At 44.3% G+C, this 21,609-nt stretch overlaps 1 protein-coding gene across 5 annotated transcripts in view; it reads right to left on the minus strand.

Moving 5' to 3' along the window:
* Nucleotides 1-21,609, minus strand: part of prim1 (DNA primase subunit 1) — a 33,749-nt gene that overhangs the window by 12,024 nt on the left and 116 nt on the right. The window contains exons 1-6 of one of the 5 annotated variants that reach the window (XM_072249238.1): nucleotides 21,281-21,605; nucleotides 12,028-12,185; nucleotides 11,131-11,237; nucleotides 10,152-10,225; nucleotides 223-359; nucleotides 72-130 (exon numbers count right to left, since the gene is read on the minus strand). In XM_072249238.1, the coding sequence (XP_072105339.1) occupies nucleotides 72-130; nucleotides 223-359; nucleotides 10,152-10,225; nucleotides 11,131-11,237; nucleotides 12,028-12,185; nucleotides 21,281-21,314 (569 nt within the window). In that variant the 5' untranslated portion in view covers nucleotides 21,315-21,605. Of the gene's footprint in view, nucleotides 1-71; nucleotides 131-222; nucleotides 360-10,151; nucleotides 10,226-11,130; nucleotides 11,238-12,027; nucleotides 12,186-14,124; nucleotides 14,204-14,394; nucleotides 16,726-17,117; nucleotides 17,311-21,280; nucleotides 21,606-21,609 lie in introns of those variants that run through there. The other 4 variants (XM_072249235.1, XM_072249236.1, XM_072249237.1 and 1 more) reach the window with 4 other exon arrangements.

Below are 21,609 nucleotides of genomic sequence, written 5' to 3' on the forward strand. Positions count from 1 at the left end.
ACTATAGATGGATACATGATATTCTCTACATATCTAAAATTAAATAAATTTCCTTACTCTACTACACTTACTCGATAGAAGGATGAATGGGATCTGTCAGATGTACTTTCTTAACGGTATCAATCCCACCCTGTAAAATAAAGAGCAACACTTAACATTACAAACTAACGGCAGGATGGTTACATACTGTGCTTTCTGTGCCAGAGTTCACAAATCACATACCTTAACCACACTCAGGTACTCTGCGACAGCTGACCGCGCTGCCTGGGAAAGTCCCCGAGCACTTTCATCACAGACCCAGCAATGCACCCCTCTTCGACCAGAATATACCCAGAGGCGATGCAGAAACCCAAAATCCTCTGTTGAGTGAACATAGAAAACCAATAATTAGTCAAATTTTAACGTGTTCCCGAGTCTCTAAGAAGCACAATTTCAACAGAGGTGTATACTATTGCATTATTATTGTAATACTTGTATTATTAATTTTTGCTAGTTATTTATAAAATGTGTCAGACTCAAGTTTATTTTGGGGAAGTTTAGCAAATTACACTTTCTATAAGTTGTGCCACAAGATGACTGACTGTGTAGCCAAGCCATCTTACAATGCAAATGGTTGAATATTGTGACGAAAGAGGGTTACAAAAGTACACATGGACTAAGATGTTAGCTGTCCTGTGCTAGCACCAGTGGGATCAACAGTTGATCTGCCACCTGTCTTCAGGAGAGAGAGATAAGTAAGACAATGGAGCAGCATTTGGAAATGTTAATGAAGAGACGAGAGAGTTTAACGGAAGGAGACACCGGTCTGAGTATTGTCAAGACCGGCTCCTTTTGAACCCTGAACTGTTTGAAGTGTGATGGACAGGCGATACCCCAGCAGGGGGATAAAAAGGGGCAGGTTCACTAAGACAACACACACGACACCACGAGGTAACGAGACCCTGGAAGCGGTGTGCCCCCACAAGTCGGTGGGGGTTTTTGGAGGACTGGTCGCGGGACCAGCCATAGATGCACAGGGTGGAAAGATACGGTCGGCGGGAACCTGGTGCGTGTGTCCACCCTTGCCTGGGTGCCGGGTTCACCGCAGAGGAACGATCGTATCTGAAACGGAGGGGTCACAGTCGGTGACCTCAGAAGACATTACAAAGGGCTCGCCCGAAAGCTAACTGCGAGGAATATCAAAGGTCTGTTGAATCCGATTTGAATATCAGCATTCGCTCTCTCTCTCTCTCCCCCCAACGGCACGACGGCAATTACTGCGAACTGAACTAAACTGAACTCTGTCACTTGTGATTGAACATTTTACCCCAGACTGCGATAGAGCTGATTGACCCTATTATCCTAGTTCTGTGTACATGTGTGTTTATTCATTGCTAACCTGTTGCATTTATATCCTTACTATTAGAGTACTGTGTTGCTTATTTCTTTAATAAAACTTTCTTAGTTCCAGTAATCCAGACTCCAACTGAGTGATCCATTTCTGCTGGTTTGGCAACCCAGTTACGGGGTACGTAACATAAGTGGGGTTCTCGTCCGCGATTTTGAACGCTAAATTTGGGACGGGGTAAATTGATTGGGTTAAAATTCCCGAAAGAAAGAAAAGGCAAACAGCAGAAATGGAGATTGAGGAATTTCTAAAGGTGCCGACCTTGGAGGCATTAGAGGATGCCAGGAAAGTGGAATTGGCAGCTGTGGCCAAACGGTTGAATCTTGTTAAGGGAAAGTCGACAATGAGAGGAGATACACAGAGTTATCGTAGAGCACTATGTATCTAAAGGTGTGTTTCCCCAAGGCAAGCTGGAGATGATATCTATTGGAAAACCTGGTGGAGACGCAGTACAGGTGCAGCTTGAAGGGAGACTCGAGCACGAGTTCCGGGTACGGCAGCTAGAACACGAAGAGAAACAGTTAGAACGGCAAGAGAGAGAGAAACAGGGGGAAAGGGAATTCGAGCTGGAGAGGTTAAAGATGATGGCAGAGCAGGGGCCCATGCCGAACAAAGGTGGAGGGTTCAGGGCGACCCAGGAGGTTAGGCTGGTTCCCCCATTTGACGATACCGATGTGGATCGGTACTTTCTCCATTTCGAAAAAGTTGCTGCAAGTCAGGACTGGCCGAGGGATAAGTGGGCTGTTTTGCTTCAGAGTGTACTTAAAGGGAAAGCCCAACAAGCTTACTCGGCTTTGTCGCGGAAGATGCCCAGAGGTATGAGGTGGTGAAAGAGGCCATCCTCAGGATTTATGAGTTGGTCCCGGAGGCATACCGGCAGAGGTTCCGGAATGCGAGGAAACAGTGGGACCGCACGTATTTAGAGTTTGCCCGCGAGATGCAGACATATTGTGAGTGTTGGTGCGCCTCGAAAGGGGTAAATGGGGATTATGACAGACTGCTACAGCTGATCCTGATTGAGCAGTTTAAAGGTTCTGTCCCTGATGGTATGAGACCCTACCTAGATGAGAAAGAGGCAGCCACGTTAGCCGCAACTGCCAAGTTAGTGGACGAGTACGCGTTGACGCATAAAATGAAGTTTGCCCCGAGTAAAGGCTACCAGAAGGGTAGTCAGGACGGCGGGGAGAGTCCGCCAGAAAAGTCAGGAAGTAAGCTGGGGACTAGTGAGAAGGCTAAGGTAGACCAGGAGCAGTCTGGTAGGAAGTCTCCTGGGGTCGTCTGTTATAATTGTGGGAAAGTCGGACACTTCGCGTCCAGGTGCTTTGCCCCAAAGAAGGAGACGGGGAAAGGAAAAACGGCGATTTCGACTGGCTGTATCGAGCTGGTAAACGAACCGCTAGGAGAGGAAAGGTCTGCCAAGGTTCAGGAAGGGCGCAAGAGGTTTATCTTGACTGGATTGGTGTCGGTGAAGGAGGGGTTAAACCCAGTTCCAGTGTGGATCTGGAGAGACACGGGAGCGTGTCAGTCATTGATATTGAAGAGTGTGTTAGAGTTTAGTTCAGAGACCCAGACTGGGGAGGTCAGGGTCAAAGGTATTGGGGAAGGGACAGAAGCAGTACCCTTGCACCAGATACACCTAAAAAGCGACTTGGTCTCTGGACGGGTCACGATCGGGGTGAGGCTCGAATTACCGATGAAAGGGGTGGAAATCTTACTCGGTAATGACCTCGCTGGCGGGGAGGTGTACCCAGCAGTGAGATTGACAGGGCCGCCTGTCAGCATTAAGGCCCCGCCCATGGACTCACAGGTTCATCCTGTTTGCGCAGTGACTCGCTGTATGTCCAGGGAGACTGCTGAGACGTTTCTACCAGCCTTGTAGAAAGTGAAAAGGAGCGTAATGAAACAGGAGGAAGTGGGGAAATTAAGGTAGATTTATCATGAAAAAAGAAGGACTTTATACAGGCAAAGGAGCGAGACGAGAAAACAGCTCTCTGTGAAACAGAATTAGGAAGGGAGCCAGTGAATTATGGTGTGAAGGGGGAGGTGCTAAGGAAGGAAGGGAGACCAAGTACCGCAGATGAGGAACGGGGGGTGGTGCAAAAGAGTTATGGGGATGAGATTTTTAACCTGGCCCACAAGGTACCCCTCGGTGGACATTTTGAGGTGCTGAAGGAAACAGTCGGTGGAGCCTTGAGAGAGTTTTTCTGGCTGCACAGGAGGAAGGATGTTATTGATTATTGCAGACGCGAATTGAGACAGTCACAGGCTTTTGATATGCTAACAAACCTAGTCGGTGTTAGCGCCGAAATCAATGAAGCTAAGGTGCCACCTGATAAGGGGAAAACCCATTTTGAAAAGGTGAGTATGGTACCGACCAGATGGGAGAAGGCTATTGTTTTGGCCAGCTCTGCTGATAAAGTCTCTCCCTTAATCCCCGAACAACGCGACCCTTTAGGAGAGCTAATTAAACGGCTCGCACACGTGTGTTTGATTGTCCCAAGGCGATGCAAAGAGCTGGGACATGGGGCTGTTGTCATATCAGGTCAGCCTAGTGAGCAACACCCCTATAGAATGATTAATTCGGTAACAAATGGGCTAAGGAACACAGAAGTATATATTGGCGATGTAGTGGTCTGGAGTAACACATGGGAGGAGCTGTTCAAAAAGCTGTTTGAAGCCAGCCTGACAGTGAACCTCGCAAAGAGTGAATTCGGCCACGAAAAAGTCACTTATCTGGGATTTGTGGTAGGACAGGGGCAGCTGGCTCCGATGCAAGCTACGGTGCGGGCTATTGCTAAAGTCCCCACCCCGACAGACAAGAGAGCCCTGAGAAGGTTCTTGGAGATGGTGGGGTGCTATCGGAAGTTTTGCAGAAAAAAAAACAACTTTGCGGATAGTACCCACCCTCTTACAAAGCCCTTGCCAAAGAATGCTAAACTGGTATGGGACGACCCTTGTTATCTGTGTCTGGGGCGAAAGCCACTGAGAAGTGACACTGATCACAATTCATTAGTGTTTACGGCCACTATGAAGTCTGCTAAGTTGGAGCCTGGTTTGACAGTATTATTAAAATAACCATAAGACCATAAGACAAAGGAGCAGAAGTAGGCCATTCGGCCCATCAAGTCTGCTCCGCCATTTTATCATGAGCTGATCCATTTTATCCTATTTAGTCCCACTGCCCCACCTTCTCACCATAACCTTTGATGCCCTGGCTACTCAGATACCCATCAATCTCTGCCTTAAATACACCCAATGACTTGGCCTACACTGCTGCCCGTGGCAACAAATTCCATAGATTCACCACCCTCTGACTAAAAAAATTTCTTCGCATTTCTGTTCTGAATGGGCGCCCTTCAATCCTGAAGTCATGCCCCCTCGTACTAGACTCCCCCATCATGGTAAACAACTTTGCCACATCCATTCTGTCCATGCCTTTCAACACTCAAAATGTTTCTATGAGGTCCCCTCTCATTTTTCTAAACTCCAAGGAATACAGTCCAAGAGCGGACTAACGTTCCTCATATGTTAACCCTCTCATTCCCGGAATCATTCTAGTGAATCTTCTCTGTACCCTCTCCAACGTCAGCACATCCTTTCTTAAATAAGGAGACCAAAACTGCCCACAGTACTCCAAGTAAGGTCTCACCAGCGCCTTATAGAGCCTCAACATCACATCCCTGCTCCTATACTCTATTCCTCTAGAAATGAATGTCAACATTGCATTCGCCTTCTTCACTACTGACTCAACCTGGAGGTTAACTTTAAGGGAATCCTGTACGAGGACTCCCAAGTCCCGTTGCATCTCAGAACTTTGAATTCTTTCCCCATTTAAATAATAGTCTGCCCGTTTATTTTTTCTGCCAAAGTGCATAACCATACACTTTCCAACATTGTACTTCATTTGCCACTTCTCTGCCCATTCTTCCAATCTATCCAAGTCTCTCTGCAGACTCTCCATTTCCTCAGCACTATCGGCCCCTCCACCTATCTTCGTATCGTCAGCAAACTTAGCCACAAAGCCATCTATTCCATAATCCAAATCGTTGATGTACAATGTAAAAAGAAGCGGCCCCAACACTGATCCCTGTGGAACACCACTGGTAACCGGCAGCCAACCAGAATAGGATCCCTTTATTCCCACTCTCTGTTTCCTGCCAATCAGCCAACGCTCTATCCACGTATGTAACTTTCCTGTAATTCCATGGGCTCTTATCTTGTTAAGTAGCCTCATGTGTGGCACCTTGTCAAAGGCCTTCTGAAAATCCAAATATACAACATCCACTGCATCTCCCTTGTCTAGCCTACTGGTAATTTCCTCAAAAAATTGTAATAGGTTTGTCAGGCAGGATTTTCCTTTAAGGAATCCATGCTGAGTTCTGCCTATCTTGTCATATGCCTCCAGGTACTCTGTAACCTCATCCTTGACAATCGACTCCAACAACTTCCCAACCACCGACGTCAAGCTAACAGGTCTATAATTTCCTTTTTGCTTCCTTGCCCCCTTCTTAAATAGCGGAGTGACATTTGCAATCTTCTAGTCTTCCGGAACCATGCCAGAATCTATCGACTTTTGAAAGATCATCGCTAATGCCTCCGCAATCTCCACAGCTACTTCCTCCAGAACTCGAGGGTGCATTCCATCTGGTCCAGGAGATTTATCGACCTTTAGCCTATTCAGCTTCCTGAGTACTTTCTCTGTCGTAATTGTGACTGCGCTCACTTCTCTTCCCTGCCACCCTTGAATGTCCGGTATCCTGCTGTCTTCCTCAGTGAAGACTGATGCAAAATACTTGTTCAGTTCCTCTGCCATCTCCTCATCTCCCATTACAATTTCTCCAGTATCATTTTCTATCGGTCCTATATCTACTCTCATCTGTCTCTTACTCTTTATATACTTGAAAAAGCTTTTAGTATCCTCTTTGATATTATTTGCTAGTTTCCTTTCATAGTTAATCTTTTCTCTTAATGACCTTCTCGGTTTCCTTTTGTAAGGTTTTAAAAACTTCCCAATCCTCTGCCTTCCCACTAATTTTTGCTTCCTTGTATGCCCTCTCCTTTGCTTTAACTTTGGCTTTGACTTCTCTTGTCAACCACGGTTGCATCCTTTTTCCACTCGAAAATTTCTTCTTTTTTGGAATATACCTGTCTTGCACATTCCTCATTTCTCGCATAAACTCCAGCCACTGCTGCTCTGCCGTCTTTCCCGCCAGTGTCCCTTTCCAGTCAACTTTGGCCAGTTCCTCTCTCATGCCACTGTAATTTCCTTTACTCCACTGAAACACCGACACATCAGATTTCGGCTTCTCATTTTCTAATTTCACAGTGAACTCAATCATGTTATGATCACTGCCTCCTAAGGGTTCCTTCACCTCAATCTCTCCAATCATCTCTGGTTCATTACACAATACCCAATCCAGTACAGCCGATCCCCTAGTGGGCTCAACAACAAGCTGTTCTAAAAAGCCATCTCGCAGAGATTCTACAAATTCTCTCTCTTGAGATCCAGTGCCGACCTGATTTTTCCAATCTACTCGCATGTTAAAATCCCCCACAATTATCATAACACTGCCCTTCTGACCAGCCTTTTCTATTTCCAGTTGTAATTTGTAGTCCACATCCCTGCAGCTGTTTGGAGGCCTATAAATAACTGCCATCAGGGTCCTTTTACCCCTGCTATTCCTTAGCTCAACCCATAAAGATTCTGCACCTTCCGATCCTATATCACCTCTTTCTAATGATTTAATATAATTTCTTACCAATAAAGCCATGCCTCCCTCTCTGCCTACCTGCCTATCCTTCCGATACACCGTGTATCCTTGGATGTCCAGCTCCCAGAGACATGCATCCTTTAGCCACGTCTCAATGATGGCCACAATATCATACCTGCCAATCTGTAGCTGTACAACAAGATCATCCACCTTATTCCTTATGCTGCGTGCATTTAAGTACAACACCTTAAGACCAGTATTTGATACTTTTTGCTTTGATTTCACTGCAACTTTATTGCACTGCAACTCATCCCAATGGCTACACATTTGCCCCATCACCTGCCTATCTTTCCTAACATCTTTACTGCTCACTATCTTAGATTTATTTCTGTTTTCCCCTTCCTCCGCTCTGTCATTCCGGTTCCCATCCCCCTGCCAAATTAGTTTAAACCCTCCCTAACAGCTCTATTAAATTTTCCCGTCAGGATATTGGTCCCCTTCACATAACACATATAAAAGGAACAGAAAATGCGATTGCTGACTGTCTGTCAAGGTGTTGACAACTTAAAATTCTCTGTATTAGCCAAATAGCTGATGAAGATGTATATTTGTGTGTATCTAATAATGTATTCATGCTATAGTTTTTACCCCGGTAAAAATCCTTAAAGGGTGTGTGACGAAAGAGGGTTACAAAAGTACACATAGACTAAGATGTTAACTGTCCTGTGCTAGCACCAGTGGGATCAACAGTTGATCTGCCACCTGTCTTCAGGAGAGAGAGATAAGTAAGACAATGGAGCAGCATTTGGAAATGTTAATGAAGAGACGAGAGAGTTTAACGTAAGGAGACACCGGTCTGAGTATTGTCAAGACCGGCTCCTTTTGAACCCTGAACTGTTTGAAGTGTGATGGACAGGCGATACCCCAGCAGGGGGATAAAAAGGGGCAGGTTCACTAAGACAACACACACGACACCACGAGGTAACGAGACCCTGGAAGCGGTGTGCCCCCACAAGTCGGTGGAGGTTTTTGGAGGACTGGTCGCGGGACCAGCCATAGACGCACAGGGTGGAAAGATACGGTCGGCGGGAACCTGGTGCGTGTGTCTACCCTTGCCTGGGTGCCGGGTTCACCGCAGAGGAACGATCGTATCTGAAACGGAGGGGTCACAGTCGGTGACCTCAGAAGACATTACAAAGGGCTCGCCCGAAAGCTAACTGCGAAGAATATCAAAGGTCTGTTGAATCCGATTTGAATATCAGCATTCGCTCTCTCTCTCTCCCCCCAACGGCACGACGGCGATTACTGCGAACTGAACTAAACTCTGTCACTTGTGATTGAACATTTTACCCCAGACTGCGATAGAGCTGATTGACCCTATTATCCTAGTTCTGTGTACATGTGTGTTTATTCATTGCTAACCTGTTGCATTTATATCCTTACTATTAGAGTACTGTGTTGCTTATTTCTTTAATAAAACTTTCTTAGTTCCAGTAATCCAGACTCCAACTGAGTGATCCATTTCTGCTGGTTTGGCAACCCAGTTACGGGGTACGTAACAATATACATCTCAGAAACAGGGCACTTGCCTTATCTGTTTCCTGCTGGTCCGTATTTATGATGTTAGTGCATAGTGAGGAAGTAGGTTGAGATCAGTTGCACTGTCACATAGTTAAAAAAATGTGCAAACCTTCCCAGCGACAAGCAAGAGATAAAAGGGATCCAGTCCAGAAGTTTGTGTGTATTATCTTTGGGGAATGCTGGTAAGACCACAGTGCAATCATGAGGTTGATTGTTTCCTGGTATCTTAATGCAGAAATAATGTATTTTGAAAATTTAAATAGACTTTGTATTTTCATTCGTACTCAAAATCAATTTACTGTACTCACTCAATAGAAGGACAAGAAATAAAGCAGTAGCTCCACAATGTTAATGCATTGCCTGGTGTGTTACTGCACAGACCCAAACTATCAAAGTTTAATCTCTGATCAGGTTGGTTTACCAGAACATTAAAAATGCAAGCAGGAGTCACCTTTTAGCCCCTTGTGCCTGAAAGATGTTGGTAATTGGATGGGACAAGCTTCCTTAGCACCTTAAGAGTTATACAGCTCGGGAATAGGCCCTTTGGCCTTCCTCCATGTCTACTTGGTTAGTCCCATTTGCCACATATCCCTCAAAAAACTTTATCCATATACCTGTCTGAATGCCCTTTAACCATTGTAATTGTACCTGTCCTTTGGGGAAAGTTGGGAGGAGGAGGAAGTGATGAGAATTAGAGAGAAAATAAGGGAAATGATGGGGGGGGGGGGTGGGAAGTAAATAGAACTGATGGGAATAAGCTGAGAGCCGAGATAGATTCAGTGGACTGAATGGCCTCCTGTGAAGTCAATAAGGAAACATGACCAATGTACAATATTCCAGAAGCAATATTCCTGGGGCTCTATATAATTAAGCAAGGCGTCTCACTCTTTTACTCGAATCCTCTTTACATAAATGCCAACGTACCATATGCCTTCCTAATTACTCACTAAACCTGTACATTAACCTTTAGTGATTGGTGTACAAAAACATCCAGGTCCCTCTGAACACCAACACTTTTTAAATCTCTCACCATTGAAATATACTTTGTCTTTCTATTTTTTTCCCTACCAAAGTGCATGTTTTTACACTTTCTCCACATTATATCCCACCTGTCATCTCTCTGCCTATTCACTTACCTGTCTATATCCCCCCGAAACTTCTCTGCACCCCATCATTGCCCCTTATGCTTCTATCAAAAATAAACTTACATATATTACAATCAATCCCCTCATCCAAATTATTGACAAGGATAGCAAAAAGCTGAGGTCCCAGCAGTAATCTCTGCTTTTTCCCAATGTTTACAGCTTCCCAACCAACAACTGACCTGTTTAACTTGTTAATAAATCCTCAATCCACATCAGTGTATATTAACTCTGATAACACTCAAGGACAAAAAATTGCCACATACAGAAAAGAGCAAGCATATGGAAAAAGTATAGAAGAGTGACCAAAGAAAAAAAAGGGAATCTTACCTTCTAACGCTCTATCCAGAATTTTAATAGCCATAGTCATCAGTGTCCAACAATTATGACAAATGTCTGCAGAGCTGAAGAATATCATACAATGTCAAGGGATTAGTGTAATTTTAACACTTATGTTGATGTAAAAACTGACTGAGGTTATTGTCTGCAGCAGCCAACAGGACCCTCACCTATCCCCACAAACAGCAACTCTAGGCCACAACAAAGCACTTTAAAACAATAAACTAAACATTAAGTGAACCAAGAGCCAGTGGTAAATCAAATCTGGCATAAAATTTCCAATTAACTGTACTTTAGATTTCATTTTATTAAGTATATTTTGCACAACCACCCATTTGTTCAACAATTCCAGTACATTCTCATATCTTTCTTGAATTTCTGTTGCAACAGTTTTAGTAAATAGAAATATGAGCCCTCTCTACAACAATATTAATTGCCATGATTCCCTGGTAAACCTAACTATCCAGCAAGAGGATGCACATTCAAAACTTTAATCTTACTTAGATTAAGGGTAGCACAATGGTTTACAGTACCAGCGACCTGGGTTCATCTCCCAGCGCTGTCGGTAAGGAGTTTGTGCACTCTCCCTGCGACTGTGTGGGTTTCCTCCGGGTGTTCCGGTTTCCTCCCACAGTCCAAAGATGTTGGTTAATTAACTGGTCATTGTAAATTGTCCCATGATTGGGCTAGTATTAAATTGGGGGCTGTGGGGTGACATGGCTTGGAGGGCCAGAGAGGCCTATTCCACGCTGTATCTCAATAAAGAATCACATTGCACCCACCAAATACCAATGTATTGTAGTTCCTCAATTGGGATTGGGGCTCCTTTTAGCGACATTACCTCAGGATTGTTGTACCTGAAACTTACTCTCCATTAAAACATCCTACACAGGCAATTCTTGTAAAAGCATCTCAGATTACCACAGTAAAGCATTGGACCAGTGTGAATGGATTTCAAGCATAACTATACCTACAACAGGTTCGGACATCATCATAATCTGTCATATCAATATCAAAGACCAACTCTTTACTCTCTGCCTGGAAGGCCCCTGACTTCACAGAGTTATGTTGACTAGGCTGTAAAGGAAAACAAAAACCAGTTATAATGTTGCCAGAGAAAATTTGCACCCTATCTCACCAAATTACTCTTTTCCCCCTTCGCCCCAAGCCTTTAAAACATGGGTGATATATTCCACTTGGCTCCCTCTGGTGGTATTTTTTCCAAAGTGAGCCTTCTACAGGTGGATTTGCTATGGAAGCATTGTAGAAAATCCTGATACTGCCACTGATACAACCATATAGCAAGATGAATATCCCTGTACAATTTTCCTTCCTTTACACTCCTCAGTACACTTTTTATCGTAAACTCAGTTTAGCCTCTTTACTGGCTATTCCTGCAGGTAGTGCAGACAGCCTCGGAATAGAAGGGCACCCCTCTAGAACAGAGATGAGGAGAGATTTCTTTAACCAAATGGTGGTAAATCTGTGAAATTCACTGCCACAGACGGCTGTGGAGACCAAGTTATTGGGTATATTTAAAGCAGAGGTTAATAGGTTCTTGATTAGTCAGGGTGTCAAATATTACAGGGAGTAGGTAGAAGAATGAGGTTAAAACAGAAAATAAATCAACCATGACGGAGTGGCAGAACAGACTTGATGGCCCAAATGGCTTAATTCTACTCCTATGTTATATGATAGATTTCCCCTCCCCACAAGATGTCACAGGCATCACTTATGCAAGATGTATAATTGCTGTTTTAGTATATATTGCCCTATGTATGTATTCACAAAAAGTAACATTGATAAAGGGAGTTCTCAATCCAGTCTATGAAATTGGAAACATTAAAAACAATGTCCATAGGGTTACCTTGTGAGAATAGACAGCTCCAATGTCGATCTTGCAAGGAACCATTCTCTGTATTTCTTTCTCCAATTCATTCTGATTACTAAAGGACTGGTAGCGCACGTAGATGTCATCTTTCAAGGTGAAGGAAAATTCTCGATTCTGGAAGTAATTCTTGGGGACTGTCAGCAGAAATAGAGAGCACAAGCATCAAGCCTTGTAAATAAAAATAAGAGTATTAAGCACTCTACTATCAGACAGGTCAATTGGAGTTCAGGTTGGTATCAGAAAAGGTCACCAGCTCATAGACTTGGTTTCAACCCATTTTTTGTTTTTTTTAAGTAACACATTTTATGTGACAGAGGTTTATGGCACAGGAGGCAGACACATTCAGCCCATTAGAACCACACCTGTCTAAAATTCATTTCCCAGCTCTCAATCTGCAGTCCACAACTCTAAGTGCTCATCCAGATACTTTTCTGCTACCACAACCCTGTGAGTGGAAACATTTTTCAGCATCTCTCAACTTGGAATATCGTGAACAGCTTTGGGCCCCTATCAAAGAAAGGATGTGCTGACATTGGAGAGGGTTCAGAGGAAGTTCACAAGAATGATTCCAGAAATGAATGGCTTGTCGTATGAAGAGTGTTTGAAGACTCTGGGCCTGTATTCGCTAGAAAACAAAATAACGAGGGGTGGCCTCATTGAAACCTATCGAATGGTGTGAATGTGGAGAGGATGTTTCCTATGGTGGGAGAGGACACCGCCTCAGAATAGAGGGGCATCCTTTTAGAACGGAGATGAGGAGGAATTTCTTTAGGCAGAGAGTGGTTAATTGTGGAATTTATTGCCACAGGTGGTTGTGGAGGCTAAGTCCTCGAGTACATTTAAGGCAGACGTTGACAGATTCTTGATTAGTCAGGGCATGAAGGGATACGGGGAGAAGGCAGGAGACTAGGGCTGAGAGGAAAACGGATCAGCCATGATGAAATGGCAGAGCAGGCCCAATAGGCTAAATTGTCTAATTCTGCTCCTATATCTTATGGTCTTATAGTCTAATCCTCCTTCCTTAATCTTCTTGGTTACTGACTCTCTGTTGTGAGATACACATGATTACTCTTTATCATCATCTAGGCCCCTCAAATCTACCTGAACTGTCTCGTCTGCTGATGGAAATATACATTTTGGCCCTGAGAGAACATCAAAGCACCTGGGAGAATAGCAAAACAACATGGTAGTGTTGCAATTAGCTTTACAATGCCAGCGATCGGAGTTCAATTCTCACTGCTGTCTGTGAAGAGTTTCTACGTTCTCCCTGTGACTGCATGGGTTTCCTCCGGGTGCTCCAGTTTCGTCTCACATTCCAAAGATGTACAACTTAATAATTTGTGGGCATACTACATTAGCGCCAGGAGCATGGCGAAACCGTGCTTCCAGCACATCCTCAGACTGTGATGATTATTGATGCAAAACAGCGCATTTCACTGTACATGTGACAAATAAAGCTAATATTTATTTTTTAATGAGAAAAATTCAACTTCAACCAATCCACTAGTGGGTTATGTTACTGGCTTCTCATGTGATCCTGAACTTGTTTTTTTAAGTTGTACCTAAATTGAAAAAGCAACATGTATAACCACTAGTACAGTTTTACAGTTATTTCTTCAGCAGGGTGGGACAGTAAAAGAGGTAATAATTAATTCCAAACCTGGGCGTCTTAAGCAGTTACGCAGTCAGTCACAAAATTTACACCATTACTTTACACAACACACCATGTGTGTGAGATGCTCTCTTTAGCATTTATTGACCATACCTGGTTACCTGAGGAACACGCACAAAATGCTGGAAGAACTCAGCAAGTCAGGCAGCATCTACGGATGGGAGTAAACAGTCAATGCTTCAGGCTGAGACCCTTCATCTGGACTTCGTTTTAGGCCAAAATGTCAGCTGTTTACTCCCCTCCATTGATGCTACCTGACTTGCTGAGGTCCTCCAGCATTTTGTGCATGCTGCTCAAGGTTTTCAGCATCTGCAGAATCTTGTATTTCTGGTTACCAGGTCTGTCTTGCGGCTGAAGCTACTTTTAAAGACCATTAATTTAACATTCTGGAAGCACATCACCTAAATCAGATAACAAAGCATCGCTGAAGGGCGTCTGAGATCTTGTTTCTTGGGAGTTCTTCATGATGACTTTACTACTCCCAGCCTACAAAGGGCAACTTAGAGCAGATGACAATGATTACATTTCGAACCATGAAAGTGATGGCACAGATCAGTCCTGCAGCATTGCAAGCTTTTACTTAGAACACAAAATGCATTTTGCATCCCAATCTCCGTTGAGATCATTAAGAGCACCAAATTTCTTGGTGTTCACCTGGCAGAGAACCTTACCTGGTCCCTCAACAGTAGCTCCATAGCCAAGAAAGCCCAGCAGCGTCTTTACTTTCTGCGAAGGCTGTGAAGAGTCCATCTCCCACCCCCCATCCTCACCACATTCTACAGAGGTTGCATTGAGAGCATCCTGAGCAGCTGCATCACTGCCTGGTTCAGAAATTGCACCATCTTGGATCGCAAGACCCTGCAGCGGATAGTGAGGTCAGCCGAGAAGATCATCGGGGTCCCTCTTCCCCGCTATTACAGACATTTACACCACACACTGCATCTGTAAAGCTAACAGTATTGTGAAGGACCCCACGCACCCCTCATACAAACTCTTCTCCCTCCTGCCATCTGCAAAAGGTACCGAAGCATTCGGGCTCTCACGACCAGACTGTGCAACAGTTTCTTCCCCTAAGCCATCAGACTCCTCAATACTGAGTCTAGACTGACATCTACATCATTTATTATTATATTGTAATTTGTTCTCTACTGTGCCTATTATCTTGTTTATTAATTATTGTACTGCCCTGCACTGTTTTGTGCTCTTTATGTAGTCCTGTGCAGGTCTGTAATCTAGTGCAGTTTTTATGTTTTACGTAGTCTAGTGTAGCCTTGTGCTGTCTCACATAGTCTAGTGTAGTTTTGTCTTGTTTCATGCAGCACCAGGTTCCTGGAGGAACGTAATTTTGTTTTTACTGTGTACTGTACCAGCAGCTTATAGTCGAAATGACAATAAACTTGACTTGAATTACTGATCTGAGAAATCGATGTTCATGCCATCAGGTTGGAGGGTACCCAGATGGAACACAAGGTGTTGCTCCTCCTCATGATAGTAGAGGAGGCCATAGACTGAACTATCAGAATGGGAATGCCAGCAAAACCAAGGCAGGTGCAATCTCAATGGCTCTTCACACAGCTTTAGACCACCTGGACAACACAAACACCTATGTCAGGATGCTGTTCATTGATGATACCTCAGCATTTAATACCATCATTTCCACAATTCTGATTGATAAGTTGCAGAACCTGGGCCTCTGTACCTCCCTCTGCAATTGGATCCTCAACTTCCTAACTGGAAGACCACAATCTGTGCAGATCGGTGATAACATATCCTCCCCGCTGACGATTAACACTGGTGCACCTCAGGGGTGTGTGCTAGCCCACTGCTCTACTCTCTGTATACCCATGACTGTGTGGCTAGGCATAGCTCAAACACCATCATCAGGGATCCACACCACCCAGGTCATGCTCCCTTTTCACTGCTACCATCAGGAAGGTGGTACAGGAGCCTCAGAACTCACACCACAAGCTCAGGAACAGTTACTATCATTGAAATGTTCCCACAACCTATGGACTCATTTCTAAGACTCTTTATCTCATGTTCTCAATATTTATTGCTTATTTATTATTTCTTTCTTTTGTATTTTGCACACTGGTTGAACACCCAAGTTGGTGTGGTCTTCCATTGATTGTTATGGTAATTATTCTATGGATTTATTGAGCATGCCCACAAGAAAATGAATCTCTGGAATGTATATGGTGACAAATGTACTTTAACAAATTTACTTTGAGCTTTAAACTTTCATTCTGTTTCATGAATATCCTCGAGGAAGGGGAAACCTGCCGTGCTTGTCCTTAAAAAAACTGCAATTATTTCTGTATCTACCACCTCTTCTGGCAGCTCACTTCAAACAGCTAGCAGCCTGCGTGAAAAACTTACCTTCAGCTCTTCTTTAAGCTCCTCACCTTTCATTTTAAACCTGCACTTTCTAGATCAAGACTCCACTGCCCTGTCCGGGGAATAAAAGAACCTGACTATCTATCCAATTAATGTCCCTCATAAGTTTACAAAACTCGACAAGGTCACCCCAGTGAGAATAAACCCTGACAGCTCTCCGTGCTAGGCAACATCCTGGTGAATCTCTTTTGCATCTCTCCACTGTTTCAAAATCCTTCTTTTATGTAGTGTAGCAACCGGAACTGTGTACAATAAAGTTTCAATTCTCAATCCATTTGGTACACCACTTGTTACAGATTTCCAGTTAGAAAAATACCCTCCCACCACTATCCTGTATCGCCTATCACCAAGCTAATTTTGTATCGAATTCGCCGGGTTTTGATCCGAAATGTCGACAGTTCCTTTCCTCCCACAGATATTGCCTGACTTGCTGCGCGCTTCCGGCAGGTTGAGTGTTTCCCAAGCCATCTCCTTCTTTGTTCCATTAGGTAGACCCTTCATAAATCGTTAAACTACATCAGCTCCATATAAGCAACACACCCAAAATGGTGAACAAAGCAGGCCAGGCAGCGTCTATTGGAAGACGTTTCATGATCCTCCCCCTTCTCCAACTCTATCCCTTTTGCCAATCAACTTTCCGGCTCTTAGCTCTATCCCCCACCCTCCTGTCTTCTCCTATCATTTCAGATCTCCCCCTCCCACTTTCAAATCTCTTACTATCTCTTCTTTCAGTTAGTCCTGACGAAGGGTCTCGGCCTGAAATGCCTGGCCTGCTGCATTCACCAGCAATTTGGGTGTGTTGCTTCAATTTCCAGCATCTGCAGATTTCCTTGTGTTCAGCTCTATATAAACCCGATCCAGCTAATCGCACTCCCCATAATTATGCGCAGAAATACGTACAAAGATCATTAAATGTAAAGTGGGCAACCCGTAATGTGTCGAAATCTTTTCACGAAACAGCAAAATTTAAATGATATATTTCATATTTTCTCCTTACCACCGCCATAACTCAGCCACCTGAAGTACTGAGGGTACGGGAAGAGGCGCCTGTAGTAAACAGGGAGCAAATCTTCTAACTCAAATGCATCATAGCGGTTCTCAGGTAGCGCCATTTTCGGAGCAAAAATAAAGCGCGCCAAAAGCACTTAACCGAAACCGCTCCCCACTCCACAGAAGCAATCTGCGAAGCTTGCCGGGAGTTGTAGGCTTGTACTATATTTAATCTTTTTCTGACTTCTTATGGCGGTTGGCAATCCCACTTAAAGGTGCATTACCGCCACCAACTGGTCTGGAGTATGGAGTAGAGAGTTGGGGGAATTACCCTTACTACATCTTTAGCAAAGCAAAGCTAAGTTACTCAAAAAAAGCCCTATACATTATAAGCAATGAAAGACAATCCTGTGAGTTAAAATGAAGCCGCTCCCATAAAGTTTTTAAATGAAAACTATCAAACCCCCAAAATTGTAATGAAGCCTGCATTTGATTTATTTCAACCTTGTATGCTTTGCACTGTAATTAACCGATTATAGAACATTAGAAAGTTTTTGATAAGAACAGGCCATTTGGCCCAACAAAGCTTGCCAAATTCCTGTTCACATAGTGTGTTGAAATAACTATCGAGTTCAGATTTGAGAGTCTCTAAGGTACTGCTCTCAACTGGGCAGTTTGTTTCATGTGTCCACAACTCGCTGTGTAAAGAAACACTTCCTGATGTTGGTCTGAAATCTCTGTTTAACCAGTTCCCACCTGTGGCCCCATGTCCCCATTGATTTTAAGTAGCAGCTGGCATCCATCTTACTTATACCCTTAGTGATTTTGAACACTTCTATCATGTCTCCTCTCATTCTACATCTGCTTAGGCTAATAAGATTTAACTCCTTCAATCTTTCTTCATAGCTCATACCCTGCTGAATCTCTCTCCCATTACCTGAAACCTGTGTCTTTGGGATGAGCTCAGGTAAGTACCCAGGTCAGCATAGGCAAATTGGTCTGAAGAGCCTGCCTTTGTGTTGCACCACCCTGTCTGATTCTGTGACCTGTGTTTGGGACAGGTCACCACTGTTGCTGACAAGAAGCTCCCCACAGGATCTCGGCTCAGAACCTTTAGTTGTTCTCCTCTGACTGAAGAAGAACAAGCGCATAAGTTCCACACTAAACCCTCTTCAGCCTGTAAACGCAGGACTGACCCAGGGAATGAAAGGATGACATTACAGGCAATACACAGAGCAACGTGCTGCCAGAACACACTGCTGCACCAAACCTCTGCCCCTTCTCTCACCCTCTTCCCTTGTTCTGAACTCTAAAGTGGTAGCCACATTTCCTAGAGAATGCAACCAAACTTTTCCTCTCAAGCACCATGAGTCTTCTCAAATCCCTCCCTCTAGGAGTGAGGCAAGATGTCTCCCCTTCCTAAATCCGAACTGTGAACTGTTCCTAAAGCAGGAACTGGTTTCATCTCTGCTTGTCCCATACACCACAATATGGAACATTTTGACCAGAATGCAGTTTTAATCCATAATTTCTGCTCCCACTGCAGCCCACTATGATATTATACCTGAGCTGCTGTAGAGACAACCGCTGCTAATTGCTCACAGTACTTCCACCCCCACAGCGAGGGAGTGTACCTGACAGGAGAGGAAGCCGTGACTTTCTCAGCAGCACCAGGTGCGAGTCACTGACTGCATGCAACCTGTTCCCTCGGATTGAAGGAAAGCTAAAGCAAGGATCAGAACAGGAGGATCTCGTGGTCCTGTGTCCCACAGTTTATTTTGGGGCTGCTCCCTCTACAACAGGGGTTCGCAACATTTTTATGCCATGGACCAATGTCTACAGACCCCAGGTTGGGAACCCCTGCTTTACAGCAACTGACCCATTGATACAGTGCCTATAAAAAGTATTCTCCCCCTTGGAAGTTTTCATGTTTTACAACATTGAATCCTCTCCCCATTCCCATGCCAACCTGCCTGTCTCCAGCCTCCTCCTCTGCCAGGGTGAGGCTAAATGCAAACCAGAGAAACAGCACCTTATATTCTTCCTGGGTAGTCTGTATCCCAACTTTATGAACATTGAATTTTCCAATTTCATGTTAACTGCTCCCCCTCTGTCCCTTGTCTCGCTTGCCCAATTCCTCCTACTCTCAGCCCAGTCCCCCATTACACTGATCCTTCCCACCTGTTAGGGTTCCCCTCTGCCCTTTCCACCCCATGCTCAATCTTCCTCTCCCAGCCCATTCCATCATCTGCAGCCCTTTGTCACCTCCCCCAGCCTCTATTGCTATTTCCATCTTCACTCCCCCATCAGCCTATTGCCTCCAACTCTTAATTTGCCCCTTCCTTACACCTTTATTACACTGGCTACTTCCCCTCTATTGCTCACTCCAGATAAGGATTTCAATTCAAGTCATCAACTGTCCGTTTTCCTCTGCGGATGTTGTCTGATCTCCTGAGATCCTCCACCATTTTGTTTTTCTATATTCCAGCATTTGCTATCTCTTTTGTCTCCAGCTCTCCAACTACAGTACCACTGTGCCACTACATTTACAGGTTCTAATACAAGAATGGCGGGTCCAAAGGAACAACAAAACCTTGGGGTACAACGATGGCGACTCCTTTGCCTGCATCTTTGGAAAAAGCTCTATTTCTATCTTGCTATCTCTTTTTTTCTTCTTTTCAAGGTACTTTTGAAGACCCTGACCTGGAGTTACACTCTGACTTCCATTCTTTGCGGAAATGGGACCCGCTCTCAGGGCCTCACGACTGACCGCTTTTCGCTACGCCAAGGACGCGGCCTGAAAGACTAGTGTGCTTTCGGGGTGCCGGATATTTGTGGCTCTGGAAGCAGGCGGATTTGAGGCTGGTGATGGGCCATGGGAACACACGGTAGATCACAGGAAGTGAGCTTGCTGCTGGCTGTGTGCTTAGGGATCCGAGTTCTTTGGGTACAGGGCTCAGAAAAAGTGATGCAACAGATTTTAACACCGTAAATCAGCGAGTTGTTTTGTTGTGTCTCCCCTCTCACTGTGAAACAGAGAACCATCTTTCTCTCCCTTATTAGAGAGAGCCTGTGGTATGTCTTTGGGGCACTCTTCTGTTTTCATGCATGTTTGCAAAGAAAAAGAATTTCAATATGTATATTGTATATATTTCTCTGACCTATTGTACATACTGAAGCATATTGATCTTTAATTGCAAACAGGATGAAGTGTGCAGATGCTGGAATTTCAAGCAACACACATCAAAGTTGCTGGTGAACGCAATGATTTGTCTGCAGATTTTATAACTGGCTTATTTATACTGTCTCTATTGAAGAAATTATTGATTCACTATGTTGAATTCCGAAGAAGCAAAGGGTGTGAAGTGCAAAAGAACTGCTCGTTCATTTAAAGCTAAATGGCTTAATGAAACAGTAGAAACTGCTACACCGAAAGTTCCTGAGGTCAGGAAAGTGCAGCTATGAGAAAAATTTATGTACATTGCAGAAACCGGTGTGACCTGTGTGTATTGTCACGATGCAAAAGTTGCTGGAGAATTTGCAAGTGGGAAGAAGCGGAATGATATTTGGAAACTTGACTTTTTTAAAGCGTCACTTAGCAAATCCCATATGGACAGTGTGCAAAAGCTCTGGTGAGAAAATCCTTCATTACCCACTACAGGCCTGCTACGTATGTTTTGTGAGAGTGCAGATGAACAAGAGCAAAAATGATCAAACCCAGAGGAGATCAAAGTTCTTATTGACAGTGTTTTGTTAGCTGTTATAATGAATAACTAGCAACACACATCAAAGTTGCTGGTGAACGCAGCAGGCCAGGCAGCATCTCTAGGAGGAGGTACAGTCGACATTTCAGGCCGAGACCCTTCGTCAGGACTAACTGAAGGAAGAGATAGTAAGAGATTTGAAAGTGGGAGGGGGAGGGGGAGGGGGAGATCCAAAATGATAGGAGAAGACAGGAGGGGGAGGGATGGAGATATCTACCCCTCCCGCCCTCCTCCGTCTGCCCCTTCCCCTTCTCTCCTCCTCCCATCAAAGTTCAAAGTAAAATTAATAATCATGTCACAGACATGTCACCACATAAAACCCTGAGATTGTTTTTCTGCGTACATACTTAGCAAATTTATAGGACAGTAACTGAACCTGATGGTGTGAGTCCTAAGGCACCTGTACCTTCTACCTGATGGCAGCAGCGGGGAAACAGCATGGCCTGAATGGTGAGGATCTCTGGTGATGGATGCCGCTTTTCTACAACAGCGATTCATGTAGATGATTGGGAGGGCTTCACCCGTCACCTCTACCAGGTTGAGCGAGCAAAGGGCTTTTCTCTGGAGCGAAGGAGACGTGACTTGACAGAGGCGTACTGTACAAGATGATAAAAGAATAGATCACGTGAATACCCAGATATATTTTCTCAGGGCGAGTGGGGGAGAAGGTGATAGAAAAATCGGGAAGGAACCATTAGATTGGAGAACAGATTCAAAAGTCGGCTCAACATCGCG

Source organism: Mobula birostris, chromosome X, assembly GCF_030028105.1.
Source record: "Mobula birostris isolate sMobBir1 chromosome X, sMobBir1.hap1, whole genome shotgun sequence".
NCBI classification, from domain to species: Eukaryota; Metazoa; Chordata; class Chondrichthyes; order Myliobatiformes; family Myliobatidae; genus Mobula; species Mobula birostris.